The 22,034-nt window shown below is 41.7% G+C and overlaps 2 protein-coding genes across 2 annotated transcripts; both read right to left on the bottom strand.

Moving 5' to 3' along the window:
* Window positions 1-1,825: 1,825 nt before the first annotated feature.
* Window positions 1,826-4,632, bottom strand: LOC308249580 (T-cell surface glycoprotein CD1a-like; the record flags this gene model as incomplete). Its single annotated transcript, XM_080671131.1, has 5 exons — window positions 1,826-1,923; window positions 2,252-2,530; window positions 2,743-3,021; window positions 3,461-3,724; window positions 4,530-4,632. 5 exons carry the CDS (start codon window positions 4,630-4,632, stop codon window positions 1,826-1,828), a joined length of 1,023 nt encoding a protein of 340 aa, XP_080527257.1.
* Window positions 4,633-19,664: 15,032 nt separating this feature from the next.
* LOC308249581 (T-cell surface glycoprotein CD1a-like) lies at window positions 19,665-21,585 on the bottom strand (the record flags this gene model as incomplete). Its single annotated transcript, XM_080671132.1, has 4 exons — window positions 19,665-19,981; window positions 20,183-20,458; window positions 20,894-21,160; window positions 21,525-21,585. 4 exons carry the CDS (start codon window positions 21,583-21,585, stop codon window positions 19,665-19,667), a joined length of 921 nt encoding a protein of 306 aa, XP_080527258.1.
* Between the last annotated feature and the right edge of the window lie 449 nt (window positions 21,586-22,034).

A 22,034-nucleotide genomic window follows, 5' to 3' on the forward strand; every position in this document is an offset into this window, starting at 1 on the left:
CCACCATGAATTCACTGTACTATTCTAAACTTAAGATTCATTCCTTGATGCTTGGACCAGTGGAGTGAACCGGACCAGTGGAAGTGCTGAATTTGCATTAAGCTAAGAATACTTAACTCCGCACTTTAAGGTTTAAGTTTTACTCTGCCTTAGATTAAATGATAGGCAGAGCAGCCCTGAACAGTATATTTTGTTTATGCAATCTTGTTGAAGAATATAATTTATGTTTTTTTAAAGTTTGTATCTTTCATCTGTTGAAGCTGTTTAAATCTTTTTTAAATGAAGTTTTTTAAAATTTGTTTTTCTAATAAAATTCTCCCCAAAAACAGCATTTCCAATGGTGATAAATATTGTTACTATGTACTTATGTATTCCCTGTATCGGAACACTTGTTGCTGCCTCACAAGAAAATAGAACTTTTATGTTAAAAATAAAGTCTGTTCTTGAGGTTTTTCCTGTGTACTTTTATGAATATAGCCTCAAATTTTCTTTTCATACACCTCGAGCCTGAATTAACTTACAAATAGTATATTCTTTTTCACAAATTGATAGAAAATTGCGTTTGTGTTAAGTAGCAGGATATATAATACTAGAGGCCTGGTGCATGAAAATTCATGCACTGGAGGGGGCGGTCCCTCAGCCTGGCCTGCACCCTCTCACAGTCCGGGAGCCCTCAGGGGCGGGAGGTGACCCGGTGATCAGGGGAAGGGGACGCCGCCATCACACCTCTGCTGCTGCCACTGCTGTCAGCGCAAGCATCAGCTGTCCCTGGTTACCTGATCCTTGGGCGGGCTGGGGGGCTGAGGGGACTGGGGGACTGCGGAGGCAGGCACGTGGCAAGGCGGGGCTGAGGGGACTGGGAACCACGATCTTTGAGGACGTGGCAGTCAATTAGTATATTCCCTCCTTAGTGGCTGTGGGCGCCGCCATCTTTGCAACGTCATGAGGGTCAATTAGCATGTTTTCTCTTTCTTAGCTAGGATTGTCACTTGTTACTTCCTTGCTTCCTCCTTCCTTGCTCTAGAACTTCAGGTACCTGATCTTTGTGGTAAATGCTAAGCAAACTTAACACAGACTTTTATTGAAAGCATATTACACACAGTTATACACTTTGTAGATGATACAAATTTTAAAAACATGTAGACTTTTCTCTCAAGCTTAAAAATTAGAAGGTGAAAAGGGGCCTCCATTACTGTAGGAACGGATAAAAAGTGAGAAGTAGATTCAGCAAAGTACACGGAAACGTGTGGTGGGAGTTCAGACGCTGCTTCCACTTGTGAATCAGCGAAGGTCCTTATAAAGAAGTGACATCTGAAATGGGCCTGAGATTCATCAGTTTTTCAATATGTAGCCGTTGCTAGGATCTCATTTTATCCAGAGTTAAAATAAGAGTTTTATAATCTCAGAACCAGGTCAGAAAGCAAGTCCTGCAAAATTACCTTTAGCTTATATTAATAACTAACCGTTAAACACACAAATAACAACACATAAACAACCAAAGTTGTACATGGAGAGCTGAACAAACATTATCGCCATGCTGCGTTTAAATATGTCTGGAACCCCAGGGCTGCTGGAACCTCATTCCAAAGGAAGAAGACTGGCAGGAGGCTCACAGTGTGACCTAGTAAGAACAGAGAGGAAAGTTACTCTGCATGAGGTGGGGGTGAGAGTTGAAAGTAAAAGGAAAGGGACTGAGGAAAGAAGAACTAACGAGAGAGAGAGAGAGAGAGAGAGAGAGAGAGAGAGAGAGAGAGAGACATAGAGAAGAAAGGTGGAAGACAAGTAGGGAGTGGATGAAAGAACAGGAAAAATGGGCACAAAAAACTCACCAGCGCTTCCTAAGCCAGAATGCAAGAGCTGTCAGGAGCACCAGGGGCACCATCACTGCCAAGAGGATCAAGCCCATGGAGCTATGGTGACGTTCTGTGGGTTTGGGTGCACACAGGTGTCATTTCAAACCCACCCCGTTTACTGCATTTCCCTGGTCTGCCTTCTTTATTAGCGTGTTCGCCTCACTAATCTTTGTTCTTGTTTCCTCTCTCCTCCCTCTTCAGAAATGAATCTTTCATCTAACCCTCAACATCTTCCTACTTCGGCAGGTCTCTCGTTTTCTACTCTTCTATTTATTGAATTAATTATTTTCATTCTTTTGGGTCTGGAGGCCATAACTCCCAAATGTTTTACTTGGCTCTCCTGCTCAGCTGTGGACCTTCTACTCCCATTCCCAGTGTGGGCCCCAGTTTTTTCTTACCCAAGTAGAGGAGGATGTCCTGGCCTCCTAGGCTGCTGTGTGTCACCCGGCAATATAGGCCAGATGTCTCAGTGGCTTCCACCTCCAGGAAAACCTGAAGGTACCATGTCCCATCAGCACTGGGCAAGATACCACTCTGTTGAGTGCCCTGCTGTACCTGTTCACCTCGCATCCACTTTACCCAAATTGGCTTTGGATGGAAGCCAGAGACATGGCAAACCAGCATCTGACGGTGAGGACCAGGATTGGGGCCAGTGGACAGCCAGGCCTCTGGTTTTACTGCAGAGGACAGGAAAGATATTTAGGTAAGGACTCTGACACAGACTTGGAGGTTCATATCTTTACATTAGCTTAGATGGACACATCTCTCACATGCTTGGATTTCATGCATCATCCTTCTCTCTCCTGACCCCTTATGCTCAATTTAAAGGGATGGTGGGAATGTGTAATTTTAGAATAGAAAATGCTTGGAGGAAGGATATGGGACTGACCTTCTCTCTGGAGATCTGCCTTCCCTGCATCAAGGATACTCAAGAGGAAACGTGGGCAGGTGTCACTGAGCATCCTCTGTGTTATTTTGTTGGCAACGTGGTACTGATTGAATACTCTGCTCATAGGCTGAGCTGTAATTTCATCCTTTACAGATGGCAGCCATGAACTGTTCTGGAAGTGCAGGAGCTCTGATCCTTGATAAGCAAATTGATAGAAGGCTACTATGGCTCCCCCAGGGTTCAGCTCACAGCCTCCTGTCACCTGTACCTCAAAGGGATCTAGGGAAGAAGTGTTGTAAATTAGAGGAAAGAGGGAGTAAAGATGAAATTAGTGGAAGCAAAAAAAGGAAATAAAAGAGATGTTAGGATGATTTGAGCTAATGGAAGTTTGGTTTGATCAGAAGTTCAGGAAAAGTGTAATTGGTGGTAGTTGAAGGCGGAGGAAAAAAATGAATGACTTCTTTTTTTGGAAATAGAAGTGAGCAAATTGTTGAAAGAAGGTGACATAAATGGTGAGAGCAAGAGACTAAGGAAGCAGGTAGTGTGAGAGTTGTGATTATAATAACCTAGGGTGAATGAAATGCAATAGGTTACAATGAATGTACAGACAGAATGCTGAAGAGATTGAATGTGGGAGAAAATTGGGTGAAGGAGTTCATTGCGACACACACCCCTCACCCAGCACATTGCAGCTCTCCATATTGGGAACTGAACTTACATTTAAGCTGCCATTGACGGGCATGTCTCTGAAGTTTGTTCGGCATTTCGATGGAGAGTGCGTGGTGGTACTCCACCAGTTCTTTTATCTCTTTCTTGTTCAAGTTGCCCTTGGACCAAGGACGCAGGAAAATAATACTGCCAGAGTTGTCCTCGCCATGAGTCTGCAAATCACCAAGCCAAGCAGAGTTCCGACTTTTCACCCAGGAATGGTTGTAGAAGGATGAGCTGTGGATAATTTTGAAGGAGATCTCCTCCTGGAAGGCTATGGCAACAGAAGATAGACTGAGGAGAAGAAAAGGCATCGGGAAGGAGAGAGAATGAAGAAAGGTTCCAGGAAGGAAACACTCAGAATCTGGAGATAAGGGAAGCCATGGCTACCTCAGCAGCATTCAGCTGCCCAGGGCCCTATGCTTTACAAACAACCTTCAGAAGGGCTCAGGGTCCCAGAGTACGGGATACTCAGGACTGTGCTGACATTCTCCTCTCCAGGTATGTTCTGAGGACGCCGCACCACACAGACACACACACACACACACACACACACACACACACACACACACACCCTTTTGCACCCACAGGGCAGTGGCCAGAGTTCTTACCATCTTCATTGTCACCAGCTTCGAGGAGAACAGCTAGCAATGGAATTTGCAGAAGCAGCATTTCACTTACAGATGTTATTTCTTTCTCAGGAAAGTTTGTCCTTGGCTTCAGTTTGAAATAAAACTACTCCACACTACCTCTATTCTGTCTTCCTTCGTCTAACAACAGACCAAAAAAAACCACACAAAAACATACACAAACAAACACAAAACAAAACAAAACAAAAAAACCCAGTGCTCCTTCCCTAAATTTGAGACACCAATTCAGTCTCATTTCCCCTCCTCTTCTGACTGTCTTATCCGGCTTTCAGCATCTTCCTTGTTCAGCTTCATTCTGTTCATCTTTCTCTAATTCAGCCTCTATGGAATAAGTCTTATGCGCCATTGAAAAGTCAGTTTCCCTCTGGAGATATTTCCTTCTCATTCAGACAATGAAAGCATAAAACCAAATGGCTTTCCAATTCCTACCTGATGTTCTGTTGTCCCTGCTCTTTCCTGTCACTCTGTCCTTCTCTTGCCAAATGTAAACACTCTTCAAATAGTCTCTTCTTCTGTCTAAGCCCCGCCCCATTGTGTCATATCTCTGACATCTCATTGGCTGCTTTATTTGATTTTCAGCATCTCCTATGATTGCCCTGTGTAACAGTATAAACTACTACTCCATTATCCTTAGGGAAGAGCCAGTAGCTGTCACAGAGACCACAGGAACCTGGAAACATAAAAATCTCTGTTTGACTTGCAGTGATATCTATTCATTTACCCAAGAGTCACTCAGCACCTGCCTGGATACAAGCAGCTTGCAACACTCATGAATATCTAGTGGTCTACAAGGCAATCACTTTATTCAGGAGCTTTTATTCTACTTAAGAAGGAAGCACATAAACTAAGGACTATGAGCCTTGGTGTGCTGGGTTTTATTATAATGTATAGACTAGAGAAAACAAGCCTTCTTGAATCAAAGTCCCAACCCTTAACTGATGTTGCCCACTCAGAATCTTGGCTCCAGTGATTTGCTCAGGGTGTTAGGTCCGTATACCTCTGCTGTACTGGGTCCCAACGCTAGCAGAATGCCTCCTGGCAAGGTGCTCCATGAGTAAGTTTGAATGATTGAACAGTTTGGTTCAGGTATCCAATTATTTTTTTCATTAGACAGATTTTAACATTATTGTTTAAGGTATCAGAAATCTTTGCTTGGATTTCTAATTGGTGAAATGAGAATCTTACACAGTTTTATTTAGAATTAAAATATATGCTAATAAGCATGAAGTTTACACAGAGGGTTATGCTGTAAAGCTATTATAATTTTTAAAAAACAGTGATAATTTGTGGGAAATTAAGTTAATGGAATATTCTGGAGTTCTTTATCCAAGATTTCCTTCGTATTGGCCCTGCTGGGATCTTCCAGCTTATTTTATCATACACTGGCCTTTGCTGGCCATGCTGACCCTAGTCTTTCATGCTTATCGTGTTTAAAAGGCTCTTAAAATGTTTTCCTTTGTAACTTCTAGATAACTGTGCTCTGGCTATTTTGTTATTTATTTGTATACAAGTAAACAAATTATCTAAGGATAATTCTTAAAATATTTTGGAAAAAAGTTAAGATTATCTTAACCTAAAATTAAAAAGCCGAACCGTGAGGCAATAAGTGTTTATTGTATTGTAATTTGGGAAGCACAGATTCAAGCAGAAACCACATACTGTCCTGATTACAGGTTGAGAGCAAGGGAATTTTAGGAGAAAAGAATGGGATAATTACATGAATAAAAAAAAAAAAAAGAATTTCTATTGGTGCTAACAAGCTGATAAGCTAAATTACTCTATGGCTATTGTAGGGTTTCAGAACAGGCCTCCCCAGAATGTGCCACTTTAGCATTTGTCTTATTTTGAGCCTTAGCATTTGAATTATGTTGGGCCAAAGACAATTAATACCCCTGCAGGCTTATGAGAACCTTTTACTTTCTTCCTTAAAGAATTTAAATGAGGGGACTTGCCGATAATAAACTTTTAGCAGAAACATTTTTAAACCAATCTACATGGCAGGGCAAACTACTAGTTACTGAACATCTCTTATTATCAACCTTTTGAAGCCCCAGGCTTCCCTACCTCATCTTTACCTCAGACTTCCCTCATATACCTCAATTTTAGAAAGTGCCGTGTGGTCAATCTGGCAAGTTCAGTGACAGAAAGTAACCTCACAGGGTGGCCTGGTCATAACTTGCTAACTAGGCAGGTCCCAATGAGTAGTCATGCTCCAGGTCTAAAAGGTGTATCTTGGCCTTAAGCAAGCTCTGTCCATTGTTCTTGTGCATCTAGGTTAACACACCTGTGAAATGTTAAAAGTACTCCTTTCCAGACCCCTCTCAGGTGTGACCACTCCCGGAGCACCTCATCTTGTTAACTGTCCTGCCCCCCTTTTGGTGCTCGGGACTACACTCCATGAACAGCCTCACTGGCCAGGGCAGGACGCCCATTTCCCCCTGTGCCTTCACACCTCCCTGGAAATCCCTCCTCTTGATCCACTGGTGCTTAGGCTACAGGCATGCTCATGTTCTTTCTAACAGCCGTTACGTGGTGCTTCCTCACACACCACCAGAGCTCTGGAATTTCTCTGTCCTCTAAAGCTCTCCTCAGACCCAGACCGGAGCTCCCCTCCCACACAGTCTCACACACTCATCTGAATTCACACTCCCCACCAGCAGTGACCTCAACTTCCCTGCGAGAGAAATCCACTGCCTCTTACAGTCATGTGCCTTTTCCTGAGCTTCTTCCTTTTCTTCCCACTTTGCTTCCCGTTTTTCTATCCTCTTTCTGGCTTCCAGCCTCTCTGTGTATCTGATGTGAGTGCTTCTTGTTCTTCAAAGCAAGTCTCTTGCCCTAAAAGGATCTTAGGACGGAGAGTCAAGATACATTCCTGGATGAGACACCTGCTGGATGCAGTGAATTGGAAAAAACACAGCAGCATTCTGGCCTCAGTTTTCTTATCTGTAAAATAACTGGGTTGAAAGAAGTAAATGTTTTCTAATGTTGTCAGCTTTCCCTCTAGCATTCTGTGGGTCTTACTGGGCTCCCTTTTCTCCTCATCCATGCCCTCTTTCTTCCCCTCCTTTTTTTAAACTTTACTTTTTAATTACTTTATGTTAAAGATTATTTAGTATTAGTTTTAGGTGTATAACATAGTGGTAAGACAGTCATATCCTTATAAGGAGTTTCTATTTAGTAGTATTAGTGTCAGGTGTACAGCATAGCGATGGGACAACTATGTCCTTACAAAGTGTTCCCCCAGTATTTTCAGTACCCACCTGGCACCTTATATAGTTTCTACACTATTACTAACTATATTCCCTGTGTAGTACTTTACATCCCTGCGACTATTTTGTAAGTATTAATTTTACTTCCTTTTAAAAAAAACATTTTTATTGATTTCCAAGAGGTAGGAAGAGGGAGAGAGAAATATAGAAGCATCACTGATGAAAAGAATCATTGGTCAGCTGCCTCCTGCAGGCCCCACACTGGGGAGTGAGCCCACAACCCCGGTATGTGCCCTAACCGGAATTAAACCATGACCTCCTGGTTCATAGTCGTTGCTCAATCACTGAGCCATGCCAGCTGGGCTCAATTTTACTTCTTAATCTCTTTACTTTTTTCACCCACTCATCCAGTCCTCCTTCCCTCTGGCAACTGTTAGTCTGTTCACTATATCTATGAGTTTGTTTCAATTTTGTTCTTTAGATTCCATGTATAAGAGAAATCATGTGGTATTTATTTTTCTCTGATCGGCTTATTTTACTTAGCATAATACCTTCTAGACCCGCCCATGCTGTCACAAATGGTAAGATTTTGTTCTTTTTTAGGGTCGAGTAATATTCCATTGTATATCTGTACTACCACTTTCTTTTTTTTTTAATTTCTTTATTGATTAAGGTATCACATATTTGTCCTCATCCCCCCATTCCCATCCCAAACCCCTCCCCATGCATGCCCCCACCCCCCTGTTGTCCATGACCACTGGTTAGGCTTATATGCATGCACACAAGTCCTTTGGTTGATGTCTCCCCCTTGCCCCCACCTCCCCTACCTTCCCTCTGAGGTTTGACAGTCTGATCGATGCTTCCCTGTCTCTGGGTCTGTTTTTGCTCATCAGTTTATGATGTTCATTATTTCCCCTAGATGAGTGAGATCATGTGATACTAGAAATACACTTATAAGAACTGAAAATGAGACAAGCAATAATGGTTATGCTGAGAGGCATCTGAATCAGTCTGTAGTGAGTTTCTTTCTGGGCCAACAGTTCTTTTGAGTCCCAATTTCAATGTCAAACAGTTCCTTATGTGTACATGTCAGCAATGATATTTCAGTTCTGGATGGTGGACAAATGGTGGTAATGCAGGTCCCACCCTCTCTGGTTTGGTCCTGGGCAACCTGCAGCGACACACAGCTGCTGACTGCTAGTGTGGCAAGGCGTTGTCAGTGTCTTCCATCTCTGGACTGTTTCTCTTCTGTCTTCATGGCTGGAGCAGTCCTGTCAATTCCTCTCTGTTGCAGGAATCCACATGGTCTTGGAGGTGTTTTCTGAAAATATACAAACATATTCTCGACCAAAAGTTAATAAAGGAATCTTTTCTATAAATTTGACTTGGGATCCTTTTTCATTTTTTGCCCAAACGATTTTCCTTTGGCTTGTTTTGACACCATGTGTGTTTTTCATGGGTGTCTTGCTGTTAGCATTACAAATGAAAGTTAATTTTCTAAAGTAATAATTTTCTAGATGTAATTTACTTACAGGATATTTTTCCTTACATGATATTCTTCTACTCTCCCCCCTTTTTTGATTTAAATATTAGGAGGCTTTTGGAAATTTTATAATGTAGTCTTGATAGCTTTTAAATTTTAATTTTTTGCACTAAAATATGACTGCTTTAGGTTCATTACATGTTACGCAATTTTACCATGAGATGAACTACCAATAAAAATTTTAGTTAACACTTTAGGAACAGCTTTTTGTCCAGTACCATTAATTTTTCTAGAATATTTGCTTATTTCACTTAGCCAATTTAAATTAGTCTGAGTACTTGACTACTACTTTACTGTCAAATTTAACACTCTAACAACAATCTTATTTTACCCTGTAAATATTAGTGGAAAGGATTATTTGCCTTCTTGAGTAGGCCCTGAGCATTCCTGGTGCTAGGTTGGATTTAGATATCAAAAACCCACTTCCCCACACCATGGGTACAAGACAACTCAAACAAGTCTTATTGCAGTGAGAGGGCAGCTGCTGTTGGCCAAGTCTCTGTCTGTTACCTGGGTCCCGATTTGAGCTGGGCATGGGAAGCAAAGCAGCCATGGGGGCAGGAGACCTCCCTCAGAAGGGTTGAGGGTTCAGGCCCCTGCAAAGTTGGGGGGGTGAGGGTCTGTGCCCCACCTCTGTTGACCCCCAAGTTCTCTTCCGATGGCCCCTCTGCGACTGTGCCTGTCTTAGGTTGTTCCTTCCCTGAGGAATTTTACCCGTCTCTGGCTAACCAGCCATCCTCCGGGGCCAAGCAGGGTGATGTGAGGTTCAGTTCTGTCTCCTTGGTAGCCTATGCCCCCGTGGTAGCCTATGATCCCAGCACCTGCCTTGGGATCCCCTCACCTGCTTGGCGGGGGCCCCGCCACTCATCACATATCTTGGGGAACCCAGGTTTCTTCTCCAGGGAGGGCCCAGCTCACCCCACTGGGTGAGAGACAGATCCATGGTACCAGCCACCATGAGGCTTCAACCTCAGCATGAACAGAAAGCACAGGCAACAGCTGTGGGCAATTGGGTTGTGAGAAGAGGGTTCCTATTGGCCAAAAGGGCAAGAGGGGCCAATATAGAATGCTCAGGTGCCTTCCTAGCACAGTGGAAGGGATTAAATCCTTTCATGTCCTTTTTAAATTGCTGCCAGACATTCAAAGAATTAGTTTGTAAGTTTGTTTGGGATAATTGTACATTATGCTGTTGTAATTCTAAAATATCAAGAGATGTGTTACCTTTGTCTCCAAGCACCAAAAAGATGATTTTTTATTGATTCCCAAGGGTGCTGGTACTATTATAGGTAATGGGGGTAATAAAAATCTGGGAAAAATTATAGACATTGTAGAATAATATCATGTAAGGATATTCTTTGCTCTAGGCCATGGCAATTCCATTTCAAACTGGCTGTCAATTTCTTTTTGTATAGACAAGGTCTTAGTTACATTTTCTGCACCTCTCCCAGGAGCAAGTAGTGATAGCCCCTTCCTTTGGTGTCCATGCAAGCCAGAAACCTCTCTTTAATTTTACACACAAAGGAGCAGTGGTTTGATTTTGTGTCATACAAAAGGGAAGCTGGGTGGCGACCCCTGTGTAATTATACTTCCTTGCCCCACCCATGGTCCTCCTGGATGACCAAGGTGTTTGGTATTATTGGTGACTACATTAGGCGGGGGATCGGCCCACATGAGGGCTCTTACCCATAAAGGGTCAGGAACGTAAGTCCAAAATACTCCCCCATTTTCCCCAGGTAACATTACCGTACAGCTGATGATTGCTAGCATGGCAAGAAAGACGTTCTCAGGCATTTTGGGGTTCTGGTTACCTCACAATTTCTTTTCTTTTTTTTTATTATTTTTATTATTATTTTCTTACATATGTGTCCTTATTCCCCCATTACCTCCCACCCCCCCACTCACGCCCCACCCCACTGTTGTCTGTGTCTATTGATTAGGCTCATATGCATGCACACAAGTCCCTTGGTATAGCTTGTCCTTCCTTGTTTCTCACTTCTGCATGTCTTAGCAGTCATTCTCCATTTAGCCTCCAGCACAGGTCCCAGCCTCCTCTCCATTTTCTCATAGTCCCTGTCCATTCAATATCATCTCAGCCTTTCCCTCCTCACTCACTTTCAATGCTACAGCATTGTTATATTGTGTGACCCTTAAAGTCCTGTGTGTACTATGTGAATCACAGTCATGGAATTTATTTCTGGAATGATGGCACTAAACATAACTTGAGAAGACTGTGATAATTCTCATGGGAGGGAAAGTACAGGGATGGAATGAGTCTCAAATGTTTTCTCTTTCCAGCCAGTGTGGCTCCGTGGTTGAGCACCGAGCCATGAACCAAGAGGTCCCAGGTTCAATTCCTGGTCAGGGGACATGCCGAGGTTTCAGCTTCAGTCCCCATTAGGAGGACATGCAGGAGGCAGTTGATCAATGTCTCTCTCATTTGATTTTTCTATCTTGCTCTCCCTTTCCCTTCCTCTCTCTCTAAAACAAAAAAATCAATGAAAACATATTTTTTAAAAACTCTGTTTTATCTACTATATATTTGCACTACTTATGTGGCTTTGCTCAATCTGAGCACCAGAATATTGGCTGCAATGATTATGTCAGACCTGGGCAGTGAGACCCGTATATCCATGAAAATATTTCAAATGTTTTTTAATTTATAAAGATACCTAAAGTATTAAAACTAAACCTATACAACAAGCAACAATACATAACACCTTTGTGCTAGATATAACCTAACTCCTTAATTAAAAACTGATGAGAATTCTTGGTCCAAGAACATTTATTGGTTATACTGCTTAATAGTGCTCACCTGTCCTAGCAATCACTAGATAGTGATAAAAATTCACATACCTGCCAGGTGCGTCTTTTGGTAGATTGCATTTAATATTTTTTTCTTTTTCTAATTTATTTTGTCAAGGCTCTTATTATCAGATAGAAAGTAGGTGAAGAAACTCGTTGTTACATGTTCTTTATTTAAAAAAAATATATTTGATTGATTTTTTACAGAGAGGAAGGGAAAGGGATAGAGAGATAGAAACATTGATGAGAGAGAAACATGGATCAGCTGCCTCCTGCACACCTCCTACTGGGGATGTGCCCGCAACCAAGATACATGCCCATGACCGAAATCGAACCTGGGACCCTTCAGTCCACTGGCTGACGCTCTATCCACTGATCCAAACCAGTTAGGACTTTGTTATATGTTTTTAAGACGATTTTGATATTTCCCTAATATGTTCTGAAAATGCTGCCTAAATATTTAGTTATTGTCCTGCAATGCCCGTTACACACTTGTTCCTACTTTGCTTAATGACTAATCATCTAGAAGAAAACTTTGCCAACACCAGAGGTGTTGGTTTGCTAGGGTTGCCATAGCTACTCACAGACTGAGTGACTCAAACACCAAAAACATATTTCTTAGTTTCAGAGGACAGAGTGTAAGATCAGGGTGTCAGCAGGTTAGTTTCTCCTGAGGCCTCTCTCTTTGGCGTTTGGACGGGCCATCTTCTTGCTGTGTGCTCACATCACCGTTCCGCTGTGCACACCCAGGCCTGGTCCTGGTGTCCATGTGTCCAATTTTTTTCTTAGAAGGATAGTATTCAGAAGGGATTAGGGCTCATCATAAAGGCCTGGTGTTAATTGAATGATCTCCATAAAGGCCTTTTGTCAAAATACAGTCACATTCTGAGATACTGGGGGTTAGGACTTCAGCATATGAATTTTAGGAAGAACAAATTCAGCCCATACACTGGATGTTTTCACTTTTCAAAATCTTCTTTACTTTTCAAAATCCTCTTGACTTGCAAATGTGTTTTCTTTTTACCAGAGATGTCTCACATATATTTAGACTTCAGAGACAGTAAGTAACCCTTAGCTTCCATAAAGCCTGTACTTCTGTATTGTTTTCTTACAATATTTCCTCTTCTTTTGCAAGATACACTTGAAGAAAAACAACAACAACATAATAGGAAGAGTAGTGGTTATCCACATTTATTAAATCTAAAGTAATTAACATTACTCTTACATTACGTTGGCACAAGGATAGACTCACAGGAGACTGGAGCAAAATAAGGAGTTCAGCAACAGGGCAGTATACATATAGGCACTTAAATGACAACATCATTGATGCTGCATATCATTGTTATTGGTCAATGGACTAACATGGAAAAATTAATTTTTATCCCCATTTCATAGCACACACAAAAATCAAGTCCAGGCTTATTGTATATCTAAATGTAAGAGGTAAGCTTCTCTAAGATAAAGTGCTTTTCAAAGTGTGATCCTCAGACCACCAGAATCAGCATCATCTGAAAGTTGTAAAAAAATGCAAATTCTTAGGCCTCTTTGCTGACCGGAAGATCTAGACATTCTGGAGGTATGTATAAAAACATTCCTTTTTAAAGAAAAACAAAACAGCTCCATGATGATGCTGATTTCCACTCAAGTTTGAATACCACAGTTTAAGGAGAATATCTCATGACATTGCAGAAGGAGTAACTAATTTACAGGAGTAAATATCAATCATCATCAAGAACAATATTAATCGTATCTCATTTAAAATTCCATCACAATACGAGTTTAAGAGAGTAAAATGTAAACCAGAGACTGGTAGAAAATATTCACAATACATATATTCAGCAAAGGACTAGTACACAGACATTACATAGAACTTCAAATCAATAAGAAAAAGACCAACATTCTCCCTCACCACACACACACACACACACACACACACACACACACACACACACAAACACACACACACACACACACACACGCACACTTACGCACACGCAAATAGCTAAAACTTTAAACTGGTACTATATATTTGAGTGTATCTAAATGGTTAATAGGCATATGTGAAGTACCATTAGTCAACAGGAAAATACAAACCATAAATTACAATTAGATAACCCAAAATACCCACACAAGAATGGCTAAAATTAAAGGGGTTAATAATCTATAGTAATAAAAGTGTAATATGCTAATTAGACTGGATGTCCTTCTGGACGAAGCCGGGCTGTGAGTGAAGCCCGGGTCCCGGGTGCCAGAGGGAAGCCGGTGCTGGCAGCCGGGGGAAGGAAGGCCTACTCTTGCACGAATTTCGTGCATCGGGCCTCTAGTATCAAATATGAGTGATTTTGTGGAGAAGATGAAAGGGAGACTGGTAGAAGCACTGTGAAAACCTGTTTCTATTAAATGTAAGAAGATGTACCTCCTGGGACCCAGCAATTCCATTCTATGTATATTCCTATGAGAAATGAATGTTTTGTTATCAGTATACACACACACAAATGTTCAGTGATCCGCACTCCACAAAGTCCAGGACTGTCACTGAGGCGTTAATCCCCCACATCTGCAGTTTTGAGCACCCACACCTGACAATCCCTTCTCACAGGTGTCCCGACCACGTCATGTAAAAGCCTTAGGACACAATGCACAAGACTCCAGTGCCGCTCAAGTTCGGGGCTGTTGCCTTGCAGTCGCTGCAGGGAAAATGGACTGAGAAAATGTGAGGCAGGACAGAAGAGGTGACTGGTACAAGCAGGTTTGTAAAAATTTACCTTTATTACAAGCAGGTCTTTATGAATAAACATATAAAATATATACACAAAACCTATTATTTTTTATAGGAAATCTTTCATAGGCTGGTCTGTTCAATAACTGTTTAACTCCCATGTATTCAAATAAAGATGCCTATTCAAATACAGACATTCACAAGCATCAAGTTACAGCTCTTTAATGCTGTCTAAAGAGAAATGCCTGTGAAACTCTATGTTGCCCACCTTCACTCTATTCGAAATTAAAGACCAGTGCCTGCCTGGCTGGTGTGGCTCAGTAGCTGAGCATTGACTTATGAACCAGGAGGTCACAGTTCGATTGTAGTCAGGGCACATGCCCAGGTTGCAGGCTGGATCCCCAGTGTGGGGTTTGCAGGAGGCAGCCAATCAATGATTCTCTCTCATCAATGTTTCTATCTCTTTCTCCCTCTCTCTATGAAATCAATAAAAATATACTAAAAAAAAAAATAAGGCCAGTGAGTTAAAAAAACACACAAAAATAGCCCTTTGCCTGATGTGCCGCTGTTCACCGGCAGTAACAGCTGTTCATCTGTTGGGACCGTTACCCTAACCCGCCACTTGGAGAAGATAAGCACACTCAGTCTGGTACCTTGCAAGTAAAGTATTGATGTGGGAAGCTTGACTCTGGTGTACTTACCCCATATATGTTCCCCATAGTTACAGACAGCCTCACATGAAATCTCTATATTGTACTGTAATCTGAAAGTCTTAATTTCTCCAGTTTTTGTTAGTTACTCTCCTTTAGTCTCCAAATTAAAGTATGTATAAGGAATTATACCAAATAAATTCCTGTAACCAATTTAATTTCATTATTCTAAAACCACAGTTACATAATTTGTACTGATCCAACTTACATTATATTTTATTAAAAGTATCTTCAGACACATCAATTCTTATTCATATAAAAATTATACATGGTAAAAACTAATTGGCAAATCAAATCTTGAATTTTACATGTAAGAGGTTCGCTTTTGAAAGTTATCTTTTGTAGCCATTATTTCTACAAAAATTCAGTTTCCCCTGAGTGACTTGTGTAGATCTAAATAGTACTATATGCAGTTGTAGCCACTTAGTATTTTACTTTGTTTGGTGTTGCTGCTATTTATATTTATTTTAAGATGTAGATAAAGCAAAAATAGTCCTTTGTTTTGGATTAGTTTGTCACATTGCTCATTAGGTTCTCCAACAAACTTTGCAAACTGTGCACTAACTATGCAGGCTCTGAACTGATGAAAGAGCACATAGAACAGGAGTAAGTGTTCTCTGTTGTATAGACTGTCCTGTCCTCTACAAATAGAGAGGGTTAAGCTTCTTGGTTTATAATCTTATGGCTTTAATGTCTCATTTAGTCATATTAATTCTTAATTAATAAGATTGGGACCTTCACTACAATGATGAATACAAATGTCCTTAGAAGAGCAGGCAAAAATGTCACCATTTAGTAGGATGTTAGCCGTTTGGGGTTTTTCCCCCTTTATGAAATTGAGAAGGTGCCCTTTCATTCCTAGTTTACTGGAAGTTTTTGACACGAGAAGGTGCTCAGTGTTTCAAATGTTTTATTTCTACCTATTGAGATAAAATATGATTATCCCCCTCTATTCTGTTACCATGGTGAATTATAATGATTGATTTTTAAATTTAAAAAATTCTTCCTTCATCTGGGATGAACAAAAATAGTCACCATATGATAACCTTTTTATATACTGCTAGATTCTATTACATTTTGTTAGGAATTTTGTATCTATAATAAATATTGGTGTGTAGTTTGATTTTCTTACAATTACTAGTTTCTTATAAGTTTTTAATGGTAGAAATATGCTGACCTCATAAAGTAAATTAGGAATGCCTCCTTCATTTTTTAAAAAGTTTTAATATAAGACAGGTATTTCTTCTCCTTTGTGTGAATTCAACAATCTTTCTGAGCCATAGTTTTTCTTTGTGGGAGAGTTTTAATAACACATTATTTTAAAATTATTTTTTATGTTTGTCCACTATATTTTACATATGATATTTAACAATTATATTACATATTTTATTAATACCAACCTAATCAGATGTTATCTTCTTACCTCAGTTAAAACTGTGTTTTAAGGAACTTTTTAAAAACAATTAAATCTTTATTATTGAAAGTATTACATATATCCCACATTTCCCCCCAGTGACCCCTTCTAGAAGGCCCTCCCCTCTCCCGCACCCTCACCCCCACCTCAGGCCTTCATCACCCTATTGTCTGTGTCCACAGGTTATGCATATATGCATACAAGTTCTTTGGTTGATCTCTTCCTCTGAGATTCTGCAGTCTGTTCTATGCTTCTATATCTCTGGATCTATATTGTTCACCAATTTATTTGTTCATTAGATTCCACACATGAGTGAGACCATGTGATACTTGTCTTTCTCTGACCGGCTTATTTCGCTTAGCATAATACTCTCCGGGTCCCTCCATGCGGTCTCAAAGGGTAAGAGACAGCATGGAGGGACCTGCTGCCTGGTATTCCATGGTGTAAACGTACCCCAGCTTTTTTATCCACTCAGCTACCGATGGCACTTGGGCTGTTTCCAGAGGTTAGCTATTGTAAATTGTCCTCCTGTGAACATAGGGGTGCATATAATCTTTCTGATTGGTGTTTCTGGTTTTTAGGATATATTCCTGGAAGTGGGATCACTGGGTCAAATGGCAGTTCCATATTTAATTTTTTGAGGAAACTCCATATTGTTTTCCGTAGTGGCTGCACCAGTCTGCATTCCCAGCAGCAGTGCACGAGGGTTCCTTTTCTCCACATCCTGGCCAGCACTTGCCATACGTTTTATAATATCAATCCAGATAAAAAATTTTATATGAATGTATTTTTGCAATTCTTTTTTTTTAAATCCTCACCCGAGGATATATTTTTATTGACTTTAGAGAGAGAGAAACACTGATTGCTGCCTCCTGCATTGGCCCCGACTGGGTATCGAACCCGCAGCCTCGGTATGTGCCCTGACCGTGATCGGACCTGAAACCTTTCAGGGTATGGGACAACGCTCCAAGCAGCTGAGCTATCCGGACAGGGCCTTTGCAATGCTTGTCTCATATTTTATTTGGAGTATTTTGTCAAGAAACCAAGAACTATGCAGTAATCACATATTCAGTTATTTCTTTTCAAACGTAGTAACTGTCGCCCTAGCCAGTTTCGCTCAGTGGTTGGAGCACCGTCCCAAACACCAACAAGGTGGCGGTTCAGTTCTGGTCAGGGCACATGAGGTTGCAGGTTCAGGCCCTGATCAGGGTGCCAGCAACTAATGAGTGTTTCTCCCTCACATCGATGTTTCTCCCTCTCTTTCTCCTTCTTCTCTCTCTCTCTCTCTCTTTCTCTTTCTCTCTCTCCTTTCTCTCTCTCTCCCACCCCCATTCTTAAAACCAATATTTAAAAATAAGATTTAAATTTTAAAAGAAGATAGCTTCAAACAAATTAAATAATTAAAAACCTAGGATTCACTCAGCTGGTGTGGCTCACTGGTTGAGCATCGACCTTTGATCCCTGTCAGGGCACATGGCCTGGGTTGCAGGCTCAATCCCCAGTAGAGGGCATGTAGGAGGCAGCTGATCAGTGATTCTCTCTCATTATTGATGTTTCTGTCTCTCCCTCTCCCTTCCTCTCTAAAGTTAAAAAATTAATATTAAAAAAAGAAAACTAGCCCTACCCGGTTTGGTTCAGTGGATAGAGCATTGGCCTATGGACTGAAGGGTCCTGGGTTCGATTCCGGTTAAGGGCACATACCTTGGTTGCAGGCTTTTCCCCTGCCCTGGCCCTGGTCAGGGCTCATGCATGCAAGAGGCAACCAGTTGATGTGTTTCTCTCATATTGATGTTCCTTCCTGTCTTACCCTCTGTCTTCCACTCTCTCTCTAAATCAATGGGAAAATATCCCTGAATGAGGATTAAAAAAAAGAAAAAGAAAAAGAAAAACAAACTGTCAGTAAAAATAGAGGAGTGTGTCCTCTTAACAGCAGCATATCCAAATAGATTTGTTACTTCCTTGCTTCCTCCTTCCTTGCTCTAGAACTTCAGGTACCTGATGTTTGTGGTAAATGCTAAGCAAACTGAACACAAGCTTTTATTGAAAGCATATTACATACAGTTATACACTTTGTAGATGATACAAATTTTAAAAAGACGTAGACGTTGCTCTCAAGCTTAAAAATTAGAAGGTGAAAAGGGGCCTCCATGACTGCAGGAACGGATAAAAAGTGAGAAGTAGATTCAGCAAAGTACACGGAAACGTGTGGTGGGAGTTCAGACGCTGCTTCCACTTGTGAATCAGGGAAGGCCCCCATAAAGAAGTGACATCTGAAATGGGCCTGAGATTCATCAGTTTTTCAACAATTAGCCATTGCTAGGATCTCATTTTATCCAGAGTTAAAATAGGAGTTTTATAATCTCAGAACCAGGTCAGAAAGCAAGTCCTGCAAAATTACCTTCACCTTATATTAATAACTAATCATTAAACACAAATAACAACACATAAACAACCAAAGTTGTACATGGAGAGCTGAACAGATGCTGCGTTTAAATATGTCTGGAACCCCAGGGCTGCTGGAACTTTATTCCAAAGGAAGAAGACTGGCAGGAGGCTCACAGTGTGACCTAGTAAGAACAGAGAGGAAAGTTACTCTGCATGAGGTGGAGGTGAGCATTAAAAGTAAAAGGAAAGGGACTGAGGAAAGAAGAACTAAAGGTGGAGAGAGAGAGAGAGAGAGAGAGAGAGAGAGATTGAGAGAGAGAGAGAGACATAGAGAAGAAAGGTGGAAGACAAGTAGGGAGTGGATGAAAGAACAGGAAAAATGGGCACAAAAAACTCACCAGCGCTTCCTAAGCCTGAATGCAAGAGCTGTCAGGAGCACCAGGGGCACCATCACTGCCAAGAGGATCAAGCCCATGGAGCTATGGTGACGTTCTGTGGGTTTGGGTGCACACAGGGTGTCATTTCAAACCCACCCCGTTTACTGCATTTCCCTGGTCTGCCCTCTTTATTAGCGTGTTCACCTCACTAATCTTTGTTCTTGTTTCCTCTCTCCTCCCTCTTCAGAGTTGAATCTTTCATCTGACCCTCAACATCTTCCTACTTCGGCAGGTCTCTCGTTTTCTACTCTTCTATTTATTGAATTAATTATTTTCATTCTTTTGGGTCTGGAGGCCATAACTCCCAAATGTTTTACTTGGCTCTCCTGCTCAGCTGTGGACCTTCTACTCCCATTCCCAGTGGGGCCCCAGTTTTTTCTTACCCAAGTAGAGGAGGATGTCCTGGCCTCCTAGGCTGCTGTGTCTCACCCGGCAATATAGGCCAGATGTCTCAGTGGCTTCCACCTCCAGGAAAACCTGAAGGTACCATGTCCCATCAGCATTGGGCAAGATACCACTCTGTTGAGTGCCCTGCTGTACCTGTTCACCTCGCATCCACTGTACCCTAATTGGCTTTGGATGGAAGCCAGAGACATGGCAAACCAGCATCTGACGGTGAGGACTGGGATTGGGGCCAGTGGAGAGCCAGGCCTCTGGTTTTACTGCAGAGGACAGGAGAGATATTTAGGTAAGGACTCTGACACAGACTTGGAGGTTCATATCTTCACATCAGCTTAGAGGAACACATCTATCACACGCTGGGAATTCAAGCATTTTCCTTCTGCCTCTTGACCCCTTATCCTCAATTTAAAGGGATAAGGTATAATTTTAGAAAATACGTGGAGGAAGGATATGGGACTGACCTCTCTGGAGATCTGCCTTCCATGCATCAAGAACACTCAAGAGAAAACGTGGGCAGGTGTCACTGATAATCCTCTCTACCATTTTCTTGGTGACATGGTACTGATTGACTAGTCTGCACACATCCTGAGCTCTTGTTCCACCCTTTGGAGATGGCAGCCATGAATTGTTCTGGAAGTGTATGAGCTCTGATCCTTGATAAGCGAGTCCATTGAAACCTACTATGGCTCCCCCAGGGTGCAGTTCACAGCTCATTGTTATCTGAATCTCAAAGGGATCTAGGAAAGAGGGATTGTAAATCAGAGGAAGGAGGGAATTACTGGAAGCGAAAAAAGGAAATAGAAGAAGTTTGGGGGCTTTGAGATAATGGAACAAACTTTGGTTTGATCAGAAGTTCAGAAAAAGTATAATTGGTGGTAGTTGAAGGTGGAGGAAAAAATGAATGACTTCTTTTATTGGAAATAGAAGTGAGCAAATTGTTGAAAGAAGGTGACATAAATGGTGAGAGCAAGAGAATAAGGAAGCACTTAGTGTGAAAGAGTTGTGATTATAATAACCCAGGGTGAATGAAATGCAATAGGTTAAAATAAATGTACAGAGAATGCTGAAGAGATCGAATGTGGGGGGAAATGGGAATAAGAAAGTCATTGAGACACACACACACACCCCTCACCCAGCACATTGCACCTCCCCATTTTGGGAATTGAACTTACATTTAAACTTCCATTGACTGGCATATCTGTGAATTATTTGAGGCATTGTAATGAAGAACGCACGGAAGAATTTTTCCAGTTCTTTTATCTCTTCCTTGCTAAAGTTGCCCTTGGACCAAGGATGCAGGAAAATAATTCTGCCAGAGTTGCTGTCCCAGCCATGAGTCTGCAAGTCATCCAACCAAGCAGAGTTTCGACTTTTCACCCAGGAATGGTTGTAGAAGGATGAGCTGCGGATAATTTTGAAGGAGACCTCCTCCTGGAAGGCTGTGGCAACAGAACAGATAGACTGAGGAGAAGAAAAGGCATCGGGAAGGAGAGAGAATGAAGAAAGGTGCCAGGAAGGAAACACTCAGAATCTGGAGATAAGGGGAGCCATGGCTACCTCAGCAGCATTCAGCTGCCCAGGGCCCCATGCTTTACAAACAACCTTCAGAAGGGCTCAGGGTCCCAGAGTACGGGATACTCAGGACTGTGCTGACATTCTCCTCTCCAGGTATGTTCTGAGGACGCCACACCACACACACACACACACACACACACACACACACACACACACCACACACACACACACACACACCACACACACACACCCTTTTGTAACCAACAGGGCAGTGGCCAGAGTTCTTACCATCTTCATTGTCACCACCTGCGAGGAGAACAGCTAGCAGTAGAATTTGCAGTAGCAGCATTTCACTTACAGATGTCATTTCTTTCTCAGGAAAGTTTGCCTTTGGCTTCAGTTTGAAATAAAACCACTCCACACTACCTCTATTCTGACTTCCTTCTTCTACCAACAGGCCAGGAAAAAAACAGTGCTCCTTCCCTAAACTCTAGGCACTGATTCAGCCTCTCATTTCCCCTCCACTTCTGACTTTCAACTTCTCCCCTTGTTACCAGCCTTAATTCTGTTCATCTTTCTCTGACTCATCCTCTGTGGAATAAGTCTTATGTGGCATTGAAAAGTCAGTTTCCCTCTGGAGATATTTCCTTCTCATTCAGGCAATAAAAGCATAAAGCCAAATGGCTTTCCAATTCCTACCTAATGTTCTTTGTCCCTGCTCTTTCCTGTCACTCTGTCCTTCCCTTGCCAAATTCAAATACTCTTCTTCTATCTAAGCCCCACCCCACCACATTCCTA

Source organism: Plecotus auritus, assembly GCF_963455305.1.
Source record: "Plecotus auritus genome assembly, chromosome: 5".
In the NCBI taxonomy this organism is placed as follows: Eukaryota; Metazoa; Chordata; class Mammalia; order Chiroptera; family Vespertilionidae; genus Plecotus; species Plecotus auritus.